Here is a 22,039-nt window from a genome sequence, read left to right on the forward strand (position 1 = left end):
GTGATGTGGACACCAAGGAACATGAAACTCTCAACCTACTCCACTACAGCCCTGACGACGTTAATGGGGGCCTGTTCGGCCCGCCTTTTCCTGTAGTCCATGATCAGCTCCTTTGTCTTGCTCACATTGAGGGAGAGGTTGTTGTCCTGGCACCACACGACCACATCTCTGACCTCCTCCCTAAAGGCTGTCTCATCGTTGCCGGTGATCAGGCCTACCACTGTTGTGTCATCAGCAAACTTAATGACGGTGTTGGAGTCGTGTTTGGCCACGCAGTTGAGAGTGAACAGGGAGGACTATGTACAAACCCCTGAGGGGGCCCAGTGTTGAGGATCAGCGTGGCAAACGTCTTGTTCCCTACCCTTACCACCTGGGGGGCGGCCCGTCAGGGAGTCCAGGATCCAGTTGCAGAGGGAGGTGTTTAGTCCCAGGGTCCTTAGCTTAGTGATGAGCTTCGTGGGCACTATGGTGTTGAACGCTGAGCTGTAGTCAATGAACAGCATTCTCACATAGGTGTTCCTTTTGTCCAGGTGGGAAAGGGCAGTGTGGAGTGCGATTGAGATTGCTTCATCTGTGGATCTATTGGGGCGGTATGCGAATTGGAGTGGGTCTAGGGTATCCGGGAGGATGCTGTTGATGTGAGCCATGGCCAGCCTTTCAAAGCACTTCATAGCTACCGATGTGAGTGCTACGGGCGGTAATCATTTAGGCAAGTTATCTTTGCTTCCTTGGGCACGGGGACTATGGTGGTCTGCTTGAAACATGTAGGTATTACAGACTCAGTCAGGGAGAGGTTAAAAATGTCAGTGAAGACACTTGCCAGTTGATCCGGGCATGCTTTGAGTACACGTCCTGGTAATCCATCTGGACCTGCAGCTTTGTGAATGTTGACCTGTTTAAAGGTCTTGCTCACATCGGCTACCGAGAGCGTTATCACACAGGCATCAAGAACAGCTGGTGCTCTAGTGCATGCTTCAGTGTTGCTTGCCTTGAAGCAAGAATAAAATGCATTTAGCTCGTCTGGTAGGCCCGCGTCACTAGACAGCTTGCGTCTGGGTTTCTCTTTGTAGTCCGTAATAGTTTTAAAGCCCTGCCAAATCTGATTAGCGTCAGAGCCAGTGTAGTAGGATTCAATCTTAATCATGTATTGCTTGTTTGATGGTTTGTCTGAGGGCATAGCAGGAATTCTTATAGGCGTCCGGATTATTGTCCCACTCCTTGAAAGCGGCAGCTCTAGCCTTGGGGACAACGTCGTCGATGCAATTATTGATGATGCCAATGACTGAGGTGGTATACTCCTCAATGCAATTGGATGAATCCCGGAACATATTCCAGTCTGTGCTAGCAAAACAGTCCTGTAGCGTAGCAACTGCGCCATCTGACCACTTCCGTATTGAGTGAGTCACGGGTACTTCCTGCTTTAGTTTTTGCTTGTAAGTAGGAATAAGGAGAATAGAATTATGGTCAGATTGGCAAAATGGAGGGCGGGGGAGAGCTTTGTATGCATTTGGTAAAACTGATTTAAGTTTGCCTGCATTAAAGTCCCCAGCCACTAGGAGCTACGCTTCTGGGTGAGCATTTTCTTGTTTGCTTATGGCCTTATAGGGTTGGTTGAGTGCGGTCTTAGTGCCAGCATCGGTCTGTGGTGGTAAATAGACAGCTACAAATAATATAGATGAGAACTCTCTTGGTGGATAGTGTGGTCTACAGCTTATCATAAGCTACTCTACCTCAGGCGAGCAATACCTCGAGACTTCATTAATATTAGACTGCGTGCACCAGCTGTTATTGACAAAAAGACACACCCCACCCCTCGTCTTACCAGAGGTAGCGTCTCTGTTCTGCCAGTGCATTGAAAATCCCTCCAGCTCTATATTGTCCGTGTCTTCGTTCAGCCGTTTTTAATGTCCCGTTAATAGGATAATCGTAATCATAGGTCATCTATTTTATTTTCTAATGATTGCATGTTAGCACGTAGAATTGATGGTAATGGGAGTTTACTCGCTCGCCTAAGAATTCTCAAAAGGCAGCCTGATCTGCGTCCTCTTTTCCAACGTCTTTTCTTCACGCAAAAGGTGGGGATCTGGGCCTGTGGGAGCAGTATAGCTTTCTCGTCGGACTCGTTAAATGAAAAAGCTTCTTCCAGTCCGTGGTGAGTAATCCCAGTTCTGATGTCCAGAAGTTATTTTCCATCATAAGAGACAGTAGCAGCAACATTGTGTATAAAATAAGTAAAAAATAAGTTATAAACAACGCTAAAAATCGAACAAAATAGCACAATTGATTACAGACATGTAAAACGTTAGCCATCCTCTTCGGCACCATTTTTTGACACTTAAATCATTGTGGTGCTTTTTAATGGTAAGTCTACAAATATTGGTTGTGGTAAGTATAATTGAAACTTGGGTATCATTATGGTAAGTCTGGAAATAAGTATAGCCAGTTATAATTGTAATGGCTTAGCAGATCATAAAAAAAGAAGATAAATTTTTACATGGCTAAAAGAGAATATAATATCTATTGTTTACAGGAAACTCATTCTACAAATATAGATGAGGTTGGGTGGAAAAAGGACTGGGAGGGAGAAATATATTTGTGTCATGGGCAAAGATACTCAAAAGGGGTGATTATACTAATTAATACACATTTTGATCCGATTGTGCAAACTGTGCGAACAGCGCTGCAAGGAAGATGGATTATTTTAAATATGCTAGTGGACCAAAAACAGATCTGGCTAATTAATCTACAGTTGAAGTAGGAAGTTTACATACACTTAGGTTGTAGTCATTAAAACTTATTTTTCAATCACTCCACAAATTTCTTGTAAACAAACTATAGTTTTGGCAAGTCGGTTAGGACATCTACTTTGTGCATGACACAAGTCACTTTTCCAACAATTGTTTACAGACAGATTATTTCACTTATAATTCACTGTATCACAATTCCAGTGGGTCAGAAGTTCACATACAATGGGGCAAAAAAGTATTTAGTCAGCCACCAATTGTGCAAGTTCTCCCACTTAAAAAGACGAGAGAGGCCTGTAATTTTCATCATAGGTACACTTCAACTATGACAGACGAAATGAGGAAAAAAACTCCAGAAAATCACATTGTACGATTCTTTATGAATTTATCTGCAAATTATGGTGGAAAATAAGTATTTGGTCAATAACAAAAGTTTATCTCAATACTTGTTATATACCCTTTGTTGGCAATGACAGAGGTCAAATGTTTTCTGTTGCTGGTATTTTGGCCCATTCCTCCATGCAGATCTCCTCTAGAGCAGTGATGTTTTGGGGCTGTTGCTGGGCAACACAGACTTTCAACTCCCTGCAAAAATTTTCTATGGGGTTGAGATCTGGAAACTGGCTAGGCCACTCGAGGGCCTTGAAATGCTTCTTACGAAGCCACTCCTTCGTTGCCCGGGCGGTGTGTTTGGGATCATTGTCATGCTGAAAGACCCAGCCACGTTTCATCTTCAATGCCCTTGCTGATTGAAGGAGGTTTTCACTCAAAATCTCACGATACATGGTCCCATTCATTCTTTCCTTTACACGGATCAGTCGTCCTGGTCCCTTTGCAGAAAAACAGATTTTTTCCCTAATTTTGTCTGTCATAGTTGAAGTGTACCTATGATAAAAATTACAGGCCTCTCTCATATTTTTAAGTGGGAGAACTTGCACAATTGGTGGCTGACTAAATACCTTTTTGCCCCACTGTACATTAAGTTGACTGTGCCTTTAAATAGCTTGGAAAATTCCAGAAAATAGTGTCATGGCTATAGAAGCTTCTGATAAGCAAATTGACAACATTTGAGTCAATTGGAGGTGGACCTGTGGATGTATTTCAAGGTCTACCTTCAAACTCAGTGCCTCTTTGCTTGACATCATGGGAAAATCAAAAGAAATTAGGAGACACGTTCTGTCTCCAAGAGATGAACGTACTTTGGTGCAAAAATTGTAAATCAATCCCAGAACAACAGCAAAGGACCTTGTGAAGATGCTGGAGGAAACAGGCACAAAAGTATCTATATCCATAGTAAAAACGAGTCCTATATCGACATAACCTGAAAGGCCGCTCAGCAAGGAAGAAGCCACTGCTCCAAAACCGCCATAAAAAAGCCAGACTACGGTTTGCAACTACACATTGGGGAAAAGATTGTACTTTTTGTAGAAATGTCCTCTGGTCTGATGAAACAAAGATAGAACTGCTTGGCCATAATGACCATCATTATGTTTGGAGGAAAAAGGGGGAGGCTTGCAAGCCGAAGAACACCATCCCAACCGGGAAGCGTTTTTTTCACAAGTCTGCAATCTGGATCCCTGCACAGTCTCATTGAAGATCTTGATCACTTTTCTAGCCTCTCTGGATTAAAAACTAATTATGACAAGTGCACCATATTACGTATTGCAGGGGTGTCAAAGTCAAATGGACGGAGGGCCAAATAAAAAAATCAGCTACAAGACGAGGGCCGGACTGTTCGAATGTTCATTGAAAAATTTTTAAATGACGCATATAGTCTAGTGAACCTAATTGAACCTACTGAAAACCTAACAAATATATTACAATATGATCAGATAAATAAAGCAATATTTTCTTATGGCTCTGTCAGTAATCTTTAATTTTCAACAGACACAAAAGACAAATTTCCTTTATATAAATATCCCCATAACATGAACATTAAATGAAAGAAACCGGTATTCAAGGCACCATCAGTAGACTATATTTTCTATTTTAGCAAAAGTGGGCTAAATTTACTTCAAAGAAAAAACAATAATAGCAATTTTCTATCATCCACTCAACTGAAATATTTTTAAAATATAATTGGATTGAAATACAAAAATAAAGTGCAAAAATCTATTAATCAAAAACAACACTTTGTTTAAGGAGAAGTAACATGCAGTGAAAACAAATATTAAATTTTAACTTTTAAACTTGAACTGAGTAAAAACTCTAAATATGTGATTGCACAGTAATGTTCACTTGTTTGAGGTTGAGGGTGATACTTGGTGGTGTCCCATCTTTTCCACAAGTTCATCAATGTTCGGGGTAAGGCTCTGAGCTGAAGAAATCCTCAGAATTGAGTGGAGGTGTTCAGCAGTAAGTCGACTTCTGTGTGATGTTTTGTTCAGGTTCATCAAAGAAAACAGTTGTTCACACAGGTATGTGCTGCCAAACATAGACAACGTTTGAGCAGCCTGGATGCGCAGCTGGGGCATTGTGCCGGGAGGAAACGGGCGAACTCCGCAGCACCCACTGCCGCATATTTTGCCCTCAGTGCATCATTGCATTGGAGGTCAATCAACTCCATTTGGAGGTTTGGTGGTGAGCTTTCCACGTCAACAGCAAATGGGTTACCGAGCAGTTCCAACCTGCTTTTTTGTGCTTCAAAGTCAGCAAGTCGAAAGTCAGCGGCAAGCATACCTATTTTATCAGCCAACTGTGTGCTCGGGAACGCACTGGTAGAGAGCTTCTCTTTCATGGTCTGGCAGCTGGGAAAGTGGCTCAAATTTTCTTTCCGCATCTGCGTCTCCCACAGAGTCAGTTTGGTTTTAAATGCCTTCACTGTACTGTACATATCAGAGATGACACGATCCCGACCCTGCAGCTGCAAGTTTATTGCATTCAGATGACTCGTAATGTCACACAGAAAAGCCATTTCACACAGAAACATTTCGTCTCGGAGTTGTGTTGTGTCTTTCCCTTTGCTGTCCAAGAACAGACAAATCTCCTCACGAAGCTTTGCGAAACATCTTTGAAGCACCTTTCCCTGGCTTAGCCATCGCACCTCTGTGTGATAAGGCAAATCACCATGCTCCGTTTCTAACTCCGTCAGAAATGCCTTGAACTGGCGGTGATTCAAACCTTTGGCTCTGATAAAGTTAACTGTGCGCGTGATGATGCTCATTACATGCTCCATTTTCAAGGCTTTACCGCACAACGCTTCCTGGTGTATGATACAATGATAAGCTGTCAGCTCACCTGTCGCGTTTTCCTCTTGCATCTTTTCCCGTATCTTCGCCACCAGTCCGCTCCTGTGTCCACACATCGCAGGTGCTCCGTCGGTTGTCAAACCCACGAGTTTTTCCCAAGGCAGCTCCATCTCATTTACACATCTTGACACCTCTTCATACAAATCATGCCCCGTAGTTGTGCCATGCATAGGACGTAAAGCCAAAACTCCTCTGTCACGCTTAGGTTGGAGTCCACTCCGCGGATGAAAATTGACAACTGGGCAATGTCAGAAATGTCGGTGCTCTCATCCACAGCCAAGGAATATGCACAAAATCTTTTCCTTTTTCACAAGCTGCTCTTTTAGATTGATGGACAACTGGTCTACTCTCTCGGCAATGGTGTTTCTGCTCAGACTCACATTTAAAAAGAGTTGCCTTTTTCTGGGCAAACTTCGTCACAAACTTTAATCATGCAGTTTTTGATGAAATCCCCCTCCGTAAATGGCCGGGCTGATTTAGCGATCTCTTCTGCCAAAATAAAACTGGCCTTGACAGCAGCCTGGCCTTGTGATTTGGCTTTTTTGAACAGAGCCTGTCGAGATTTGAGGCCTCGTTTTAATTCCTCTGCCTTTTGTAGCCTTTGTTCCATGTCCATATTCTTGTTTTTGTCCGCGTGTTTCGTTTCATAATGTCGTCTCAGATTATACTCTTTCAGTACCGCCACACTTTCTCCACACAGAAGACACACAGGTTTAGCTACCTTCGTGAACATATACTCCGACTCCCACCTTGTTTGAAACCCCCGGTTCTCAGTATCCACCTTCCGTTTTGCCATTTTTGATGGGTATCTGAAAGTTAATTTTACTGTGATGCTGACGACTGCTGTGCCAATAAATATTGAAATGAAGCAGCCTACTGCTCGGTGCGTCACCTTTGCATTGTGGGAAATGTAGTATTGGTGCGTGTAAAAGATCTGCGGGCTGCCGGCTTGCTGCGGGCCGGTTCTAATAATAAATCAAGATCATCCCAGGGGCCGTAAAAAACCTTCTTGCGGGCCGGATGTGGCCCGCGGGCCTTGACTCTGACATATGTGACGTATTGGATCGTTAAAAAAAATTGTGTTGACAATACCTTGTTAGTTTACCAATAAAATGGGTGGATGGTGAAGTAGACATACCTGGTATAAATTAACTTTCCACAATTAATTTCAATAGAAAGTTAGCAACAATAGATAATATTCTGAAACCATGGCGATGTAAATACTTGTCTATTTATGGAAAAAATCATATTGATGAACTCTTTGGTCCTATCACAGAATACTTACTTACTAATTTACTTACTAATTGTCACGTTCTGACCGTAGTTCCTTTGTTTTGCCTTTGTTTTAGTACGGTCAGGGCGTGAGTTGGGGTGGGCAGTCTGTTTGTTTTTCTATGTTGGTTTTTGAGTTTGGCCTGGTATGGTTCTCAATCAGAGGCAGGTGTCGTTAGTCGTCTCTGATCGTTACACTAATGGCACTGCCTACTCCAGATGACTTGTTTTTTTAAATCAAATGAGCAAAAAACATTTAATTTGATTTGAAATGCTAAGCCAGACAAAATTAAACGTGCCTATTTCTATAACGAATATGAGTTTGGGGGGCTAAAATTATAAAATATTAAAGCTTTAAACCTCTTACTAAAAGCTTCACTCATACATAAGTTATACTTAAACCCAAAATGGTTCTCCAGTAGATTATTAAAAAAGGCTCATCCATTGTTCAAAAATGTCCTTTTTGCCTCTATACAGATTACAACTTCTCATTTCCTACTAATTGAAAATGACATTTTGTTTAAAGTATCGCCATGCAAAGCTGGTTACAATTTCAGTTTTATCCTCCAGAAAAGAAAGAACAAATATTACAACAAATGGTTATGGTTCAACTCAAATATACTGATAATTTAAAAAACAAACATTCTTTATGGAATTTTTTTTTTTTAATTATTAGATTTGTTAATGACATTATGAATAGAAACGGAGGAGTTATGTCACATATGCAGTTATCGAAAATATATGTGGGGATCCAAACGTACAACCTCAATCCAAACGTCCAACCAACTGATTGCAGCACTACAACAAAAATGGAGGCAAGTGGAAAAGGGAGAAGGTAGAGAACTTGAAAGGCCGCACAGCAAGGAAGAAGCCACTGCTCCAAAACCGCAATAAAACTGCCATATATTAAAGATACAAATTGGCTGAAATGAACTGGCATAAATAGAAAAATATTCCAGTTTAATATTCCAGTTTAATTTGAGGACAAAAATGTTGACAGCTGCACCATAACGGTTGCAAAATAAATGGGAAGATATTTTCGATGTACCAATTCCATGGCATATGGTTCATGAACTGGTACAAAAAAACTACACTTGATTCAACACTTTAAATTATTATACAACACTTTAAATTATTATATAAAATGATTGCCACCAACAGAATGCTATATATATATATGGAGCATAAAACAATCTCAGCTCTGTAGATTTTGCTGCGAAGAGACCGAATCAATGGATAATTTATTTTGGTATTGGCCCTATGTAGCTTGTTTCTGGTCACAAGTACAGGAATGGTTAAAAAAAATCACAACATGCACTTAAAAACTAACCTTACAAATAGCAGTGTTTGGCGATTTGGAAAGTCATAGTCAGTCAATAAATAATATAATAATACTCGTAGGAAAGGTTTTCATCTTTAGCTCATAAACTGTGGATAGTATACAATTAGAAAGGTAAAAAAAAAATTGGTAAAACATCACAGCCCAATTGAAAAATATATGGCACATGGAAACCAAACGAGGGTGGTCTATGGAGACAGGTGGGATGGGCTGAGTGGCGGGATTAAAGAGCTTGTGTTTGGTAAAGTATCATTGTTATGTGACTGCTTTATATAAAAGTACCATGTATGTCAAATGTATATGTAAAATGTATATGTAAAATGTATGTATAAACTCAGCAAAAAAGGAAACGTCCTCTCACTGTCAACTGCGTTTATTTTCAGCAAACTTAACATGTGTAAATATGTGTATGAACATTACAAGATTCAACAACTGAGACATAACCTGAACAAGTTCCACAGACATGTGATTAACAGAAATGGAATAATGTGTCACTGAACAAAGGGGGGGGGGGGGGGGAATCAAAAGTAACAGTCAGTATCTGGTGTGGCCACCAGCTGCATTAAGTGTGCATCTCTTCCTCATGGATTGCACCAGATTTGCCAGATCTTGCTGTGAGATGTTACCCCACTCTTCCACCAAGGCACCTGCAAGTTCCCGGACATTTCTGGGGGGAATGGCCCTAGCCCTCACCTTCCAATCCAACAGGTCCCAGACGTGCTGAATGGGATTGAGATCCGGGCTCTTAACTGGCCATGGTAGAACACTGACATTCCTGTCTTGCAGGAAATCACACACAGAACGAGCAGTATGGCTGGTGGCATTGTCATGCTGGAGGGTCATGTCAGGATGAGTCTGCAGGAAGGGTACCACATTTTTTATTTATTTTATTTTTTTATTTCACCTTTATTTAACCAGGTAGGCTAGTTGAGAACAAGTTCTCATTTGCAACTGCGACCTGGCCAAGATAAAGCATAGCAGTGTGAACAGACAACACAGAGTTACACATGGAGTAAACAATTAACAAGTCAATAACACAGTAGAAAAAAAAATGGGCAGTCTATATACAATGTGTGCAAAAGGCATGAGGAGGTAGGCGAATAATACAATTTTGCAGATTAACACTGGGGTGATAAATGATCAGATGGTCATGTACAGGTAGAGATATTGGTGTGCAAAAGAGCAGAAAAGTAAATAAATAAATTTAAAAAACAGTATAAAAACAGTATGGGAATGAGGTAGGTGAAAATGGGTGGGCTATTTACCAATAGACTATGTACAGCTGCAGCGATCGGTTAGCTGCTCGGATAGCTGATGTTTGAAGTTGGTGAGGGAGATAAAAGTCTCCAACTTCAGCGATTTTTGCAGTTCGTTCCAGTCACAGGCAGCAGAGTACTGGAACGAAAGGCGGCCAAATGAGGTGTTGGCTTTAGGGATGATCAGTGAGATACACCTGCTGGAGCGTGTGCTACGGATGGGATGAGGGATGAGGATGTCTTCCCTGTAACTCACAGCGTTGAGATTGCCTGCAATGACAACAAGCTCAGTCCGATAATGCTGTGACACACCGCCCCAGACCATGACGGACCCTCCACCTCCAAATCGATCCCGCTCCAGAGTACAGGCCTTGGTGTAACGCTCATTCCTTCGACGATAAACGTGAATCCGACCATCACCCCTGGTGAGACAAAACCGTGACTTGTCAGTGAAGAGCACTTTTTGCCAGTCCTGTCTGGTCCAGCGACGGTGGGTTTGTGCCCATAGGCGACGTTGTTGCCGGTGATATCTGGTTAGGACTTGCCTTACAACAGGCCTACAAGCCCTCAGTCTAGCCTCTCTCAGCCTATTGCGGACAGTCTGAGCACTGATGGAGGGATTGTGCATTCCTAGTGTAACTCGGGCAGTTGTTGTTGCCATCCTGTACCACTCCCGCAGGAGTGATGTTCGGATGTAACGACCCTGTGCAGGTGTTGTTATACGTGCTCTGCCACTATGAGGACAGTCAACCCGTCCTGTCTCCCTGTAGCGCTGTCTTAAGCGTCTCTCAGTACGGACATTGCAATTTATTGCCCTGGCCACATCTGCAGTCCTCGTGCCTCCTTGCAGCATGCCTAAGTCACGTTCACGTAGATGAGCAGGGACCCTGGGCATCTTTCTTTTGGTGTTTTTCAGAGTCAGTAGAAAGGCCTCTTTAGTGTCCTAAGTTTTTATAACTGTGACCTTAATTGCCTGTAAACTGTTAGTGTCTTAACGACCATTCCACAGGTGCATGTTCATTAATTGTTTATGGTTCATTGAACAAGCATGGGAAACAGTGTTTAAACCCTTTACAATGAAGATCTGTCAAGTTATTTGGACTTTTACGAATTATCTTTGAAAGACAGGGTCCTGAAAAAGGGACATTTCTTTTTTTGCTGAGTTTATGTAGCAAAAAAGCTGTAAAAAAAGTTTAAAGATATTTGTCCTCTGAAGAGGGATTAATAAGGATTCATCTTTTTTAAAGAGCTGTCATGTTCGGTGAACTCAAAGCCATAAGTACTGATTATTTAGAATTTGATGGATTTTAACCATTATATTTCAATGAATATAGCACTCAAAGAAATGCAATCTGGAGAGTCTAGCTATAAGAATGAATTATTTTAGCTCATTGACTGCTTGAATCAACAGATTGAGCAATGAAGAGAGATTACCAAAACCCAGTGGTGGAAAAAGTACCCAATTCTCATACTTGAGGAAAAGTAAAGATACCTTAATAGAAAATGACTCAAGTACAAGTGAAAGTCACTCAGTAGAATACTACTCGAGTAAAAGTATTTGGTTTTAAATATACTTAAGTATCAAAAGTAAATGTAATTGCTAAAATATAAAATTGCTAAAATATGTATCAAAAGTAAAAGTATCAATAATTTAAAAATGTATTATTTTAATGTTTTATTTAACCAGGAAGGGCTCATTAAGATTAAAATCTATTTTTCAAGAGCGCCCTGGCCCAGATAGGTGCTGCCTATCTTGCCTTATATTAAGCAAACCAGACAGAACCATTTTTTTGTTTTTTAAATTTACGGATAGCCAGGGGCACACTCGAACATATCCCAGATTTTGTGTTAAATGCTCTAGAACAAAGCTTTCTTAGTGCCCAACAAGCTTTCTCTACCCTTAACCTTGTTCTGAACACCTCCAAAACAAAAGTAATGTGGTTGGGTAAGAAGAATGCCCCTCTCCCCACAGGTGTGATTACTACCTCTGAGGGTTTAGAGCTTGAGGTAGTTACCTCATACAAGTACTTGGGAGTATGGCTAGCTGCAGGCTAAAGTTAAATCTAGACTTGGTTTCCTCTATAGTAATCGCTCCTCTTTCACCCCAGCTGCCAAACTAACCCTGATTCAGATGACCATCCTACCCATGCTAGATTACGGAGACATAATTTATATATCAGCAGGTAAGGGTTCTCTCGAGCAGCTAGATGTTCTTTACCATTCGGCCATCCGATTAGCCACCAATGCTCCTTATAGAACACATCACTGCACTCTATACTCCTCTGTAAACAGGTCATCTCTGTATACCCGTCTCTTGATGCTTATTTATAAAACCCTCTTAGGCCTCACTCCCCCCTTCTGCCAGTCACATTCTGTTAAAGGTCCCCAAAGCACACACATCCCTGGGTCGCTCCTCTATTCAGTTCGCTGCAGCTGGCGACTGGAACGAGCTGCAACAAACACTCAAACTGGACAGTTTTATCTCAATCTCTTCATTCAAAGACTCAATCATGGACACTCTTACTGACAGTCGTGGCTGCTTTACATGATGTATTGTTGTCTCTACCTTCTTGCCCTTTATGCTGTTGTCTGTGCCCAATAATGTTTGGACCATGTTTTGTGCTGCTACCATGTTGTGTTGCTACCATGTTGTTGGTATGTTGTGTTGCTACCATGCTGGGTTGTCATGTGTTGCTGCCTTGCTATGTTGTTGTCTTAGCTCTCTCTTTATGTAGTGTTGTCTCTCTTGTCGTGATGTGTGTTTTGTCCTATATTTATATGTTATTTTTTAAATCCCAGCCCCCATCCCCGCAGGAGGCCTTTTGCCTTTTGGTAGGCCATCATTGTAAATAAGAATTTGTTTCTTAACTAAGTTTCCTAGTTAAACAAAATATCTGTACTTTACTATTTATATTTTTGACAACTTTTACTTTACGAAAGACAATAATGTACTTTTTACTGCATACATTTTCCCTGACACCCAAAAGTACCCGTTACATTTTGAATGCTTAGCAGAACAGGAAAATGGTCCAATTCACGCACTTATCAAGAGAACATCCCTGGTCATCTCTACTGCCTCTGATCTGACAGACTCACTAAACACAAATGCTTTATTTGCAAATGATCTCTGAGCTTTGGAGTATGCCCCTGGCTATCCGTAAATAAAATATAAAATGGGGCTGTTTGGTTTGCATAATATAAGGAATTTGAAATGATCTATTTATACTTTTACTTTTGATACTTAAGTATATTTTAGCAATTACATTTACTTTTGATACTTAAGTATATTTAAAACCAAATATTTTTAGACTTTTACTGGATGGCTTTTACATTAGTCATTTTCTATTACATTATCTTTACTTTTACTCAAGTATGACAATTGGGTACTTTTCCCACCCCGTTATCCATCATAAACCAGCCCCTCGCGCTTGCCAACTCGCTCTGAGGGCCCTCCGTTGTCACATGTTGCGGAGGAAACTCGGGAGGGTGACCTCAAGAGTAGCGAGAGAGGGTCAACCCCTCAACTTCAGGACACACTCGTGACTTGAATGACGCAATTCATGTTTCACATTGAAATAATAAAACAAGCATGATGTTCAAATGAACAAATCCCCCCCCAGAAATCAACCAGCTTCCTCCTAGAGTCAGACACCGAGGTCAAGCACAAGTCACACAACAGGACTAGGTAGACAAAAACAACTACCCACCCCCCAAACCCCCTCTTAGAGACCCCAAAGCAGACATACAGGCAGGCCAGTTGAGAACAAGTTTTGGGATGCATTTACTTTGTTACATGTGTCATGCCTTGAAATCAGACATAAACAAGCATGAGGGAGTAATTTGGGATTCAACCACAGAGTCAAAAAGAAAGCAAATCGAAGTGCGTCACTACCCACCCCCAAACCCAGAGGTGTCTGGCCACCTCTTAGAGACCCCAAAGCAGACATACCACTTCTCTTAAAATGTCTGGTAGTCTGTCTGAATGCCTCTGACTGGAAAAAGGGAAGTGAAGTACAGGATGGGAGGAGACCTTTAGACCTTTGGCTGCAGCGGTAGACGCCCTCTGGGAGTCAGTGGTTTGTATGACTTGGTGCATTCCATTAAGCAGTTAGTCGCCCACGGAATTCTACAAAATCGAAGGTAGTGGGCCTGGGAATGTGGGTATGTTTAATTTCATTACAGTCGCATCCATTCATGTTTCCCAGACATAAACATACAAAGATGCACACCCAGTGTCTGATGGTTGGGAATACTTTCCACCGTTAGTTAAAGTACAAACATGCACACACACACACACTGGTTGAATCAACATTGTTTCCACATCATTTCAATTACATTATGTTGAATCAACGTGGAATAGATATGTTGAATTGACGTGCCTAGTGGGATTGTATCATCACATGGAAAGGGGAGGCTGGATACAGTCTGTTGAAGATGAAGTGATCTAATCGTTAGCCTTCAGGCACTCTGAACTCTACTTGCAGACAGTGATAACCCCATGTCTTTGGGATAAACTGCCTGGCTAGGTTCATCTACCTACAGTTTCCACCCTACAGAGCAACTCACTTGTGTCCATTGCAGCAGATTTCATCCTGAGGGTTGTAGGTCTCTTCTCCACAGCAGTGTTTGCCTGAATTGTTGAGATGAACGCGTGACTCACACACAATTTCACGGGATGGCAGATACAAGTGGCCACCTGGGGAGCACTGGTGCCCAGCCTCCACCCCAAGGTACAACATCTGGTTACAGCACAGCACCCGTCGGTCCTCTACAGCATAGGGAGTTTTACCGCAGCACTGGGAGAGACACACACCAGTCAGCAGGGTATCAACACACGCGCACACACAAATAACAGACACACACACATACAGACAACTTCATGCACTCACAAACCATAGCATGCAAATACACAAAATTCACACACAATCACAAAAGAAAGTCAAAACGCTAGAAAAGAAAGTCTGATTTTCTTTCCAGTAAACCTGTGTACACATCTTCTACCGACAGAGTGCCGTGATAGAAAAGAGACCCAAAGAGAGCTCTCGTTACTCGTCAGGTACACTCTCACACTATAGAGGGGCTGTACTACTTTAATTGGTTGCGGAATGGGGCTTAAGTAAATAACTGTGCAGACTAAACTGACAGCATATAGTACAGCATATAGCCAAAGTAAAGCTCTCACCACTACAAATAGTCCTTGTTACTGGCAAATCATGGGGCAGATTTTCTCCCTGATAGACTTTTAGATCAAACAGCACTCAAACATTCTGAGTGTATTGAAACTAGTCTGTGGACAACGTATAGTTTGACACTTTTAGTTATTTTGACCATTAACATTTTTTTTTTTACAAACACATCCATTTACAGTACAGCATTGTCTTCATGCCTTGACAAACAACTACTCAACAAGTGGGTGGATGATACATTCATTTGACTGAGGTTAGCACATTTTTATGTTGCGGAGGAGGTTCAGTGAACTAAATTTAGCTGTAGGCCTAAGCTCTGTGGGCTAATGGACTCACCAGGTTTTTCCCAAGCACCCTGTGAGAAATCTGCCCGGCACAGCAGATGTTGATATCTGGATTGTAAACCTGAGAGCCACAGCTAGCAACATTGTAGGGACCTGGTTAGACAGATGGGAAGGAGGGAGGACAGAGATGGTGATGACTCACATGAAAAAATACTTGTTTGCTATAGACATCTATAGAACTTACTGCGGTATTCAGACCCCTAGACTTTTCCAACATTTCGTTACGTTACAGCCTTATTCTAAAATGGATCAAATTGATTATTTTCCTCCTCAATCTACACACAATACCCCACAATGACAAACCGAAAACAGGTTTTTAGAAATGATTGCAAACGTATAAAGAAAAGAAGAAATACCTTATTTACATAAGTAATCAGACCCTTTGCTATGAGACTCGAAATTGAATTGAAATTGAGCTCAGGTGCATCTGTTTCCATTGATCATCCTTGATGTTTCTACAACTTGATTGGAGTCCACCTGTGGTAAATTCAACTAACTGGACATTATTTGGAAAGGCACACACTTGTCTATATAAGGTCCCACAGTTGACTGTGCATGTCAGAGCAAAAACCATGCCATGAGGTCAAATAAATTGTCCCTAAGACAGGATTGTGCCAAGGCAAAGGTCTGGGGAAGGGTACCAAAAAATGTCTTCATCATTAAAGGTCCCCAAGAACACAGTGTCTTCCATCATTCTTAAAACGGAAGAAGTTTGGAACCACCAAGACTCTTCCTAGAGCTGGCTGCCCGGCCAAACTGAGCAATTGGGGGGAGAAGGGCCTTGGTCAGGGAGGTGACCAAGAACCTGAGCTCCAGAGTTCCTCTTTGGAGATGGGAGAACCTTCCTGAAGGACAACCATCTCTGCAGCACTCCACCAATCAGGCCTTTATGGAAGTGGCCTGAAGCCACCCCTAGTAAAAGGCACATGAGAGCACACTTGGAGTTTGCCAAAAGACACCTAAAGGACATGTGTCTGAGAGACCATGACAAACAAGATTCTCTGGTTTGATGAGTCACATCTAGAGGAAACCTGGCACCATCCCTATGGTGAAGCATGATGGTGGCAGCATCATGCTGTGGGGATGTTTTTCAGTGGCAGGGACTGGGAGACTAGTCAGGATCGAGGGAAAGATGAACAGAGCAAAGTACAGAGAGATCCTTGACGAAAACCTTCTCCAGAGCACTGAAGACCTCAGACTGGGGCAAAGGTTCACATTCCAACAGGACAACAACCCTAAGCACACAGCTTTCTAAATATCGTATAATACAATTATAAAACCACTAACTATGAGATTTCACCTTCCTTATAACTGTAAAATACATATTTGTATGTTTAGTGTTAGAGAAATGTACATATTTTCTAAAAGTCCCTCTTGCTCCCACTGCTGTAAACATCACAGAGCTCTTGCTTGGCTTCCTGAACTTGTTAGGAACCCGCCTTTCACCCCATATCAATGTTGTCCATCTATGACGAACATAACATTTTTTGTTTAAAATCTATGAATTATTTTAGATGAATGGCTGTAAATCAAACTCAATGTGCTATGATGTAAGGATTGAGGGCTAGGGTTGGACAATATTACGATATAAATCAGAAATCAACGATGTTTGATAGACATCGTCAATGGCAATAACACCGTGATGCGACAGACGATAATTTAACCTACAGTTGCAAGACAAAGTATCTGAACCCTTTGGAATTACCTGGATTTCTGCATAAATTTGACATAAAATTTGATCTGACCTTCATCTAAATCACAACAATAGACAAACACAGTGTGCTGAAACTATTGACACAAATTATTATATTTTTCTTGTCTATATTGAATACATAATTTAAACATCCACAGTGTAGGTTGGAAAAAGTATCTGAACCCCTAGGCTAATGACTTCTCCAAAAGCTAATTGGAGTTAGGAGTCAACTAACCTGGAGTCGAATCAATGAGACGAGTTAGGCGATTTTGGTTAGAGCCGCCCTGCCTCATTAAAAAACACTCACGAAATTTGAGTTTGCTATCCACAAGAAGCATTGCCTGATGTGAACCATGCCTTGAACAAAAGAGATCTCAGAAGATTAAGAATGGTTGCCTCGTATAAAGCTGGAAAGGGTTACAAAAGTATCTCTAAAGGTCAGTCCACGGTAAGACAAATTGTCTATAAAATTGAGAAATTTCAGTACTGTTGCTACTCTCCCTATGAGTGGCCGTCCTGCAAAGACGACTGCAAGAGCACAGCGCAGAATGCTGAATGAGGTTAAGAAGAAGCCTAGTGTCAGCTAAAGACTTACAGAACTCTCTGGAACATGCTAACATCTCTGTTGACGAGTCTATGATACATAAAACACTAAACAAGAATGGTGTTCATGGGAGGATACCGTGGAAGAAGCCACTGCTGTCCAAAAAAACCATTGCTGCACATCTGAAGTTAGCAAAAGAGCACCTGGATATTCAACAGCACTCATGGCAATATTCTGTGGACAAATTAAACTAAAGTTGTGTTGTTTGGAAGGAACACACAACACTATCTGTGGAGAAAAAAACTTAATCGCAACTGTAAAGTATGGTGGAGGGTGAACACCTGTTGTATTCGGCGCATGTGACAAATAACAGTTTATTCTAATCTGTTTTTACGAGGAGGTGGCTAGGATCTGCCATGGTTTAGATGGTAGCTCTTTTCTGACTGCGGGGACCTGCTTTGGTGGTGTGCCATTCACTTAACATGCTGGCCAGGACTTCACGTGCAGTTCAACCTCTTTTACAATGTTTTGCCACCACACGTTTGTGCACAGTCTCAGGCTGCATTACAGATCCTTTACTGTGTTGCTAGGCAATACAACAACTCGCTCTCCCCCTGCCCCGGGTAAAAATAAATTGACGATACAATCATAGATCAACAATGCTTGGACAGGTCGATGGGATGATGTGTCATTCCAGACATGGCCCAACCCCATTGCAAGCATGTGCATTGTCAGTGGCTGGGATGTAGGGTTTAGCCAGGAATTGATGGACAGTAAGAAGAGTGATTGAAACGCTAGGAGGGACATCCCATGCTTCAAGTGGTTTCAGATTTCACATCCTATGTCACACAGGCTAAAGAACCAGGTGGAACCAGGGCTATCGCTCAATGCAAGCCATTTCGATCTACGGGGTCCACAGATCGATTTATAAACAAAGGGACTTTACATCTAAGAGGTTTTAACCCATCTCCTCCCCTTCATCTACACTGATTGAAGTGGATTTAAGAAATTACATCAATAAGGGATCATAGCTTTCAACCTGGTCAGTCTATGTCATGGAAAGAGCGAGTATTCCTAATGTTTTGTACACTCAGTGTACATGCACATCAGAGGAGGCTGGTGGGAGAAGCTATATGAAGATATGTAATGGCTGGAATAGAATAGATGAAACGGAGTCAAACATGTGTTTCCATATGTTTGCCACCATCATATTTATTCCAATCCAGCCATTACAATGAGCCTGTCCACCTATAGCTCTTCCCACCAGCCTCCGATACAAAAACAAAATAAAAAATAAAACTAGTCGGACACCTTGTGCTGTCTTACATGGGTTGCGGCTGAGTATTCCTTCACAGCAGGTCTGGTGACGCAAGTAACGCTTCCCTTGGAGAGATGTAGGGTTCTCACAGCAACCCTCTGTTGTTGGGTTAAAACAGGCACCTCGACCACAGGGCCTCTCCCCTGGCATACTGGAGGCATGCAGAGAGCGAGAGAGATGCAATACAACAACATGCACCTACACATACATAAACAATAAACGTATATGTACACAAACACAAGCATAGTTGTGAAAAACCAAACAAGTTTCTAATTATTGCACCACTCTTTTTCTACAGACAAAAGGTTACCAGTTAAACTCCCTTCTTGTGCTTGTTGGCAGGCCATTCAATATCTCGGGCCTCGGCCAAAAGCCACAAGGAAAATAAAGTAATCCCTGACACCTGCAGATTGTTCAGTTAATTTGAAATCTATTGACATGTAGTGGTAGTTCTTTGAATGATATTGCATAATTTGAAACGGATGCCACCCCCAATGTGGCTTTTAGCAACTGAGACATCAAAATTATTATTTGAAACCCTGACTGTTAATGAAATGGTTGAATGGAACATTGAATAAATAAAAGTGAGGTTCTTTATACGGATGAAGGCAACCTTTACCAGTTTGGAGAACTCGCATCAATTCCCCTCAGCTGAAAAAAAAGAGAGAACAAAATACACACAAAGATGACAAACGATCATAATGTGAAGTTTCATTACAGCCATACAAAACTAGCAGGTTTGCTTTTTACTAACATTAGAACTTGATGATGCACAGCAGCTTGCATTGAGAGGCTCTGGGGATAGTGTTTCAGAGCAGCAGCAGTGGCTTTGCTGGTCAAACTGGTGGTCTCCACAGCATCAGTGGTGACTGGACATTTTGGCCAGGACCTTCCTTCCTTCGATAATATTTCCACAGCAAAGCTGGTGGTCTTCATCGTAAGGCTCTGTGGGACAGGTAATAACAATTGATGAGATTTACTGTTTAAAAGAACTCAAGAGCTTTCAAGTGCTACAGTCTTACAAGCTTGACATTGTGAAGGGGAGTGAGTGAACACAGAAGCCGTGAGGTGAAGGTGGTTGTCACAATGAGAATCGGGAAACATCTCCCAAACAGCATTCTGAGTAGACAGACCGCCACTGGGAAATACAGTTTGAGAGCCAAGTCTAAAATATACACTATACAACACCACCTCTGTTTATGCCCTTGGGAAGACTAGCCTTGTTTCCATTGATCATCCTTGAGATGTTTCTACAACTTCAGTGGAGTCTACCTGTGGTAAATTCAATTGATTGGACATGATTTGGAAAGGCACACACATGTCTATATAAGGTCCCACAGTTGACAGTGTATGTCAGAGCAAAAACCACCCCATGAGATTGAAGGAATTGTCCGTAGAGATGCGGAGAAGGGTACCAAAACATTTTTGCAGCATTGAAGGTCCCCAAGAACACAGTAGCCTCCATCATTCTTAAATGGAAGAAGTTTCAACCCACCAAGAATCTTCCTAGAGCTGGCCGACCGGCCAAACTGAGCAATCGGGGGAGAAGGGCCTTGGTCAGGGAGATGACCAGATAACATTTATCTCACTCACCTCTCCAATGTCGGATGATCATGGGCCTCTCGAATGGCTTTTTTATCCCATTCCCCATTTTATTTGAATGTGACTTGTTGGTCCAAGCATATCTTTCATGATCAACTTTCAAATGAATATAAGAGGCCAGTAACCAAGTTCTATCTCAGAAAGTTATGCTTGTGAATAGTCTAAATAAAAGTATGATATGGTAATAATGAGAGAGAGAGAACCAACAATTGCAAGATAGATTATTCTAATGGGCCTCCACTTGACCAAAACTTTTTGGAAAAACAAGTTGCGTGCTGCCGGAAAATCCTTGCAAACCTGGAACAAAAACAAACCTAAAACTGGAACAAAAAATAAACGTTGCCTATAAACCCACATTTGGATAGGCAACAAATTACAAAACCAATAAAGTAAACAAAACAAGTACGAAATTAACCAAATAAATGACAGTGCAAATAAGTTTATGGCACACAACAGAATATTCTAGCCTAGGCTACATTTATTTAGAGGAAGACGTCTGTGAATATAGGCGTTTGAAAATTTAACAAATAAAAAGTGCAATAAAAAAAGCACGATATACCTAAAGGTTTCTAGCAAGGAACACAAGCATGTTCACCTTTTTTGGCTTTAATAGACTGCAGAGTGTGGTAACAATATATTGCCTGATGTAGGCAGTTTGAAAAGGACAGTTTGAAATGCACACTACAACACCACCTCTGTTATTGCCTATGGGGAGAATAAAACAAACACAGCTACATCATCAATGATGACAGCAAACATGTCAATAGACTGCACCTCACTGACCTTTTCCACAACACTTGGCATGGGGTTGGGTCCTGTTCAGGATCCGTGAGTCACAACACAGTTGGTTGAGTGGGTCGTAGGCCCTCAACCCACAGCAATCTGACACCAGCTGGCTTACATTCAGAGTCAGTTGACCTGCAATGGTTGAATCACAGATAAACACCCACACAGCATATCAATTCAAATTCAGGAGGTGCTGAAAAAAGTATGATTTTAACCCAGTTACCAGGTTCAAGTGAATAGGTACAGCAGGAAGCCTGGGTGAGGCTGAAGGCCCTTTTTCCACAGCAGGACAGCCCCGCCCCTTTATGCCGTGCTCCTTCACAGCAGGTGAAATCTAGACCGCTATAATTAACCCCGCCGCAGACGTGATCTCTGGGAGATCTGAAAGGCAGAGGCTCATCTTCATGTCTAGAGGGCATTATCTTCATCTATATGCAGCACATAAACTAGACATAGACAAAGTGGAGTCACAATGCACACACATACAGTTACATCATGATGACACATCTTAATTAAAGAAAGGTAGTAGGTTGAAGTTGCCCCTAAACACTGTTCTAAGGTCAGTTTTGCATATCCCCACTAAAGATCTGGGCCCAAGGGCAGCTTCTAACCAGAGCAGAGACAATAAGGGCACTTGCTATACTCACGTGCCGTAGAACTTCCCAGCATGGACGGAGACTGGAATTCCAAAAGGATTGATCTGCCCT

The 22,039-nt window shown here is 41.8% G+C and overlaps 1 protein-coding gene across 2 annotated transcripts in view; it reads right to left on the reverse strand.

Annotated features, from left to right (window-relative positions):
* Positions 1 to 22,039, reverse strand: part of LOC115142130 (galaxin-like) — a 29,027-nt gene extending 6,988 nt beyond the window's left edge. Inside the window, exons 1-8 of one of the 2 annotated variants that reach the window (XM_029681601.2) lie at positions 21,980 to 22,039; positions 21,556 to 21,713; positions 21,330 to 21,464; positions 19,699 to 19,889; positions 19,564 to 19,595; positions 18,953 to 19,095; positions 15,382 to 15,482; positions 14,426 to 14,655 (exon numbers count right to left, since the gene is read on the reverse strand). In XM_029681601.2, coding sequence (XP_029537461.2) covers positions 14,426 to 14,655; positions 15,382 to 15,482; positions 18,953 to 19,094 — 473 coding nt within the window. In that variant the 5' untranslated portion in view covers position 19,095; positions 19,564 to 19,595; positions 19,699 to 19,889; ... (1 more) ...; positions 21,556 to 21,713; positions 21,980 to 22,039. Of the gene's footprint in view, positions 1 to 14,425; positions 14,656 to 15,381; positions 15,483 to 18,952; positions 19,596 to 19,698; positions 19,890 to 21,329; positions 21,465 to 21,555; positions 21,714 to 21,979 lie in introns of both variants that reach the window. The other variant, XM_065000193.1, reaches the window with a different exon arrangement.

This window comes from Oncorhynchus nerka, linkage group LG14, assembly GCF_034236695.1.
Source record: "Oncorhynchus nerka isolate Pitt River linkage group LG14, Oner_Uvic_2.0, whole genome shotgun sequence".
NCBI lineage: Eukaryota > Metazoa > Chordata > Actinopteri > Salmoniformes > Salmonidae > Oncorhynchus > Oncorhynchus nerka.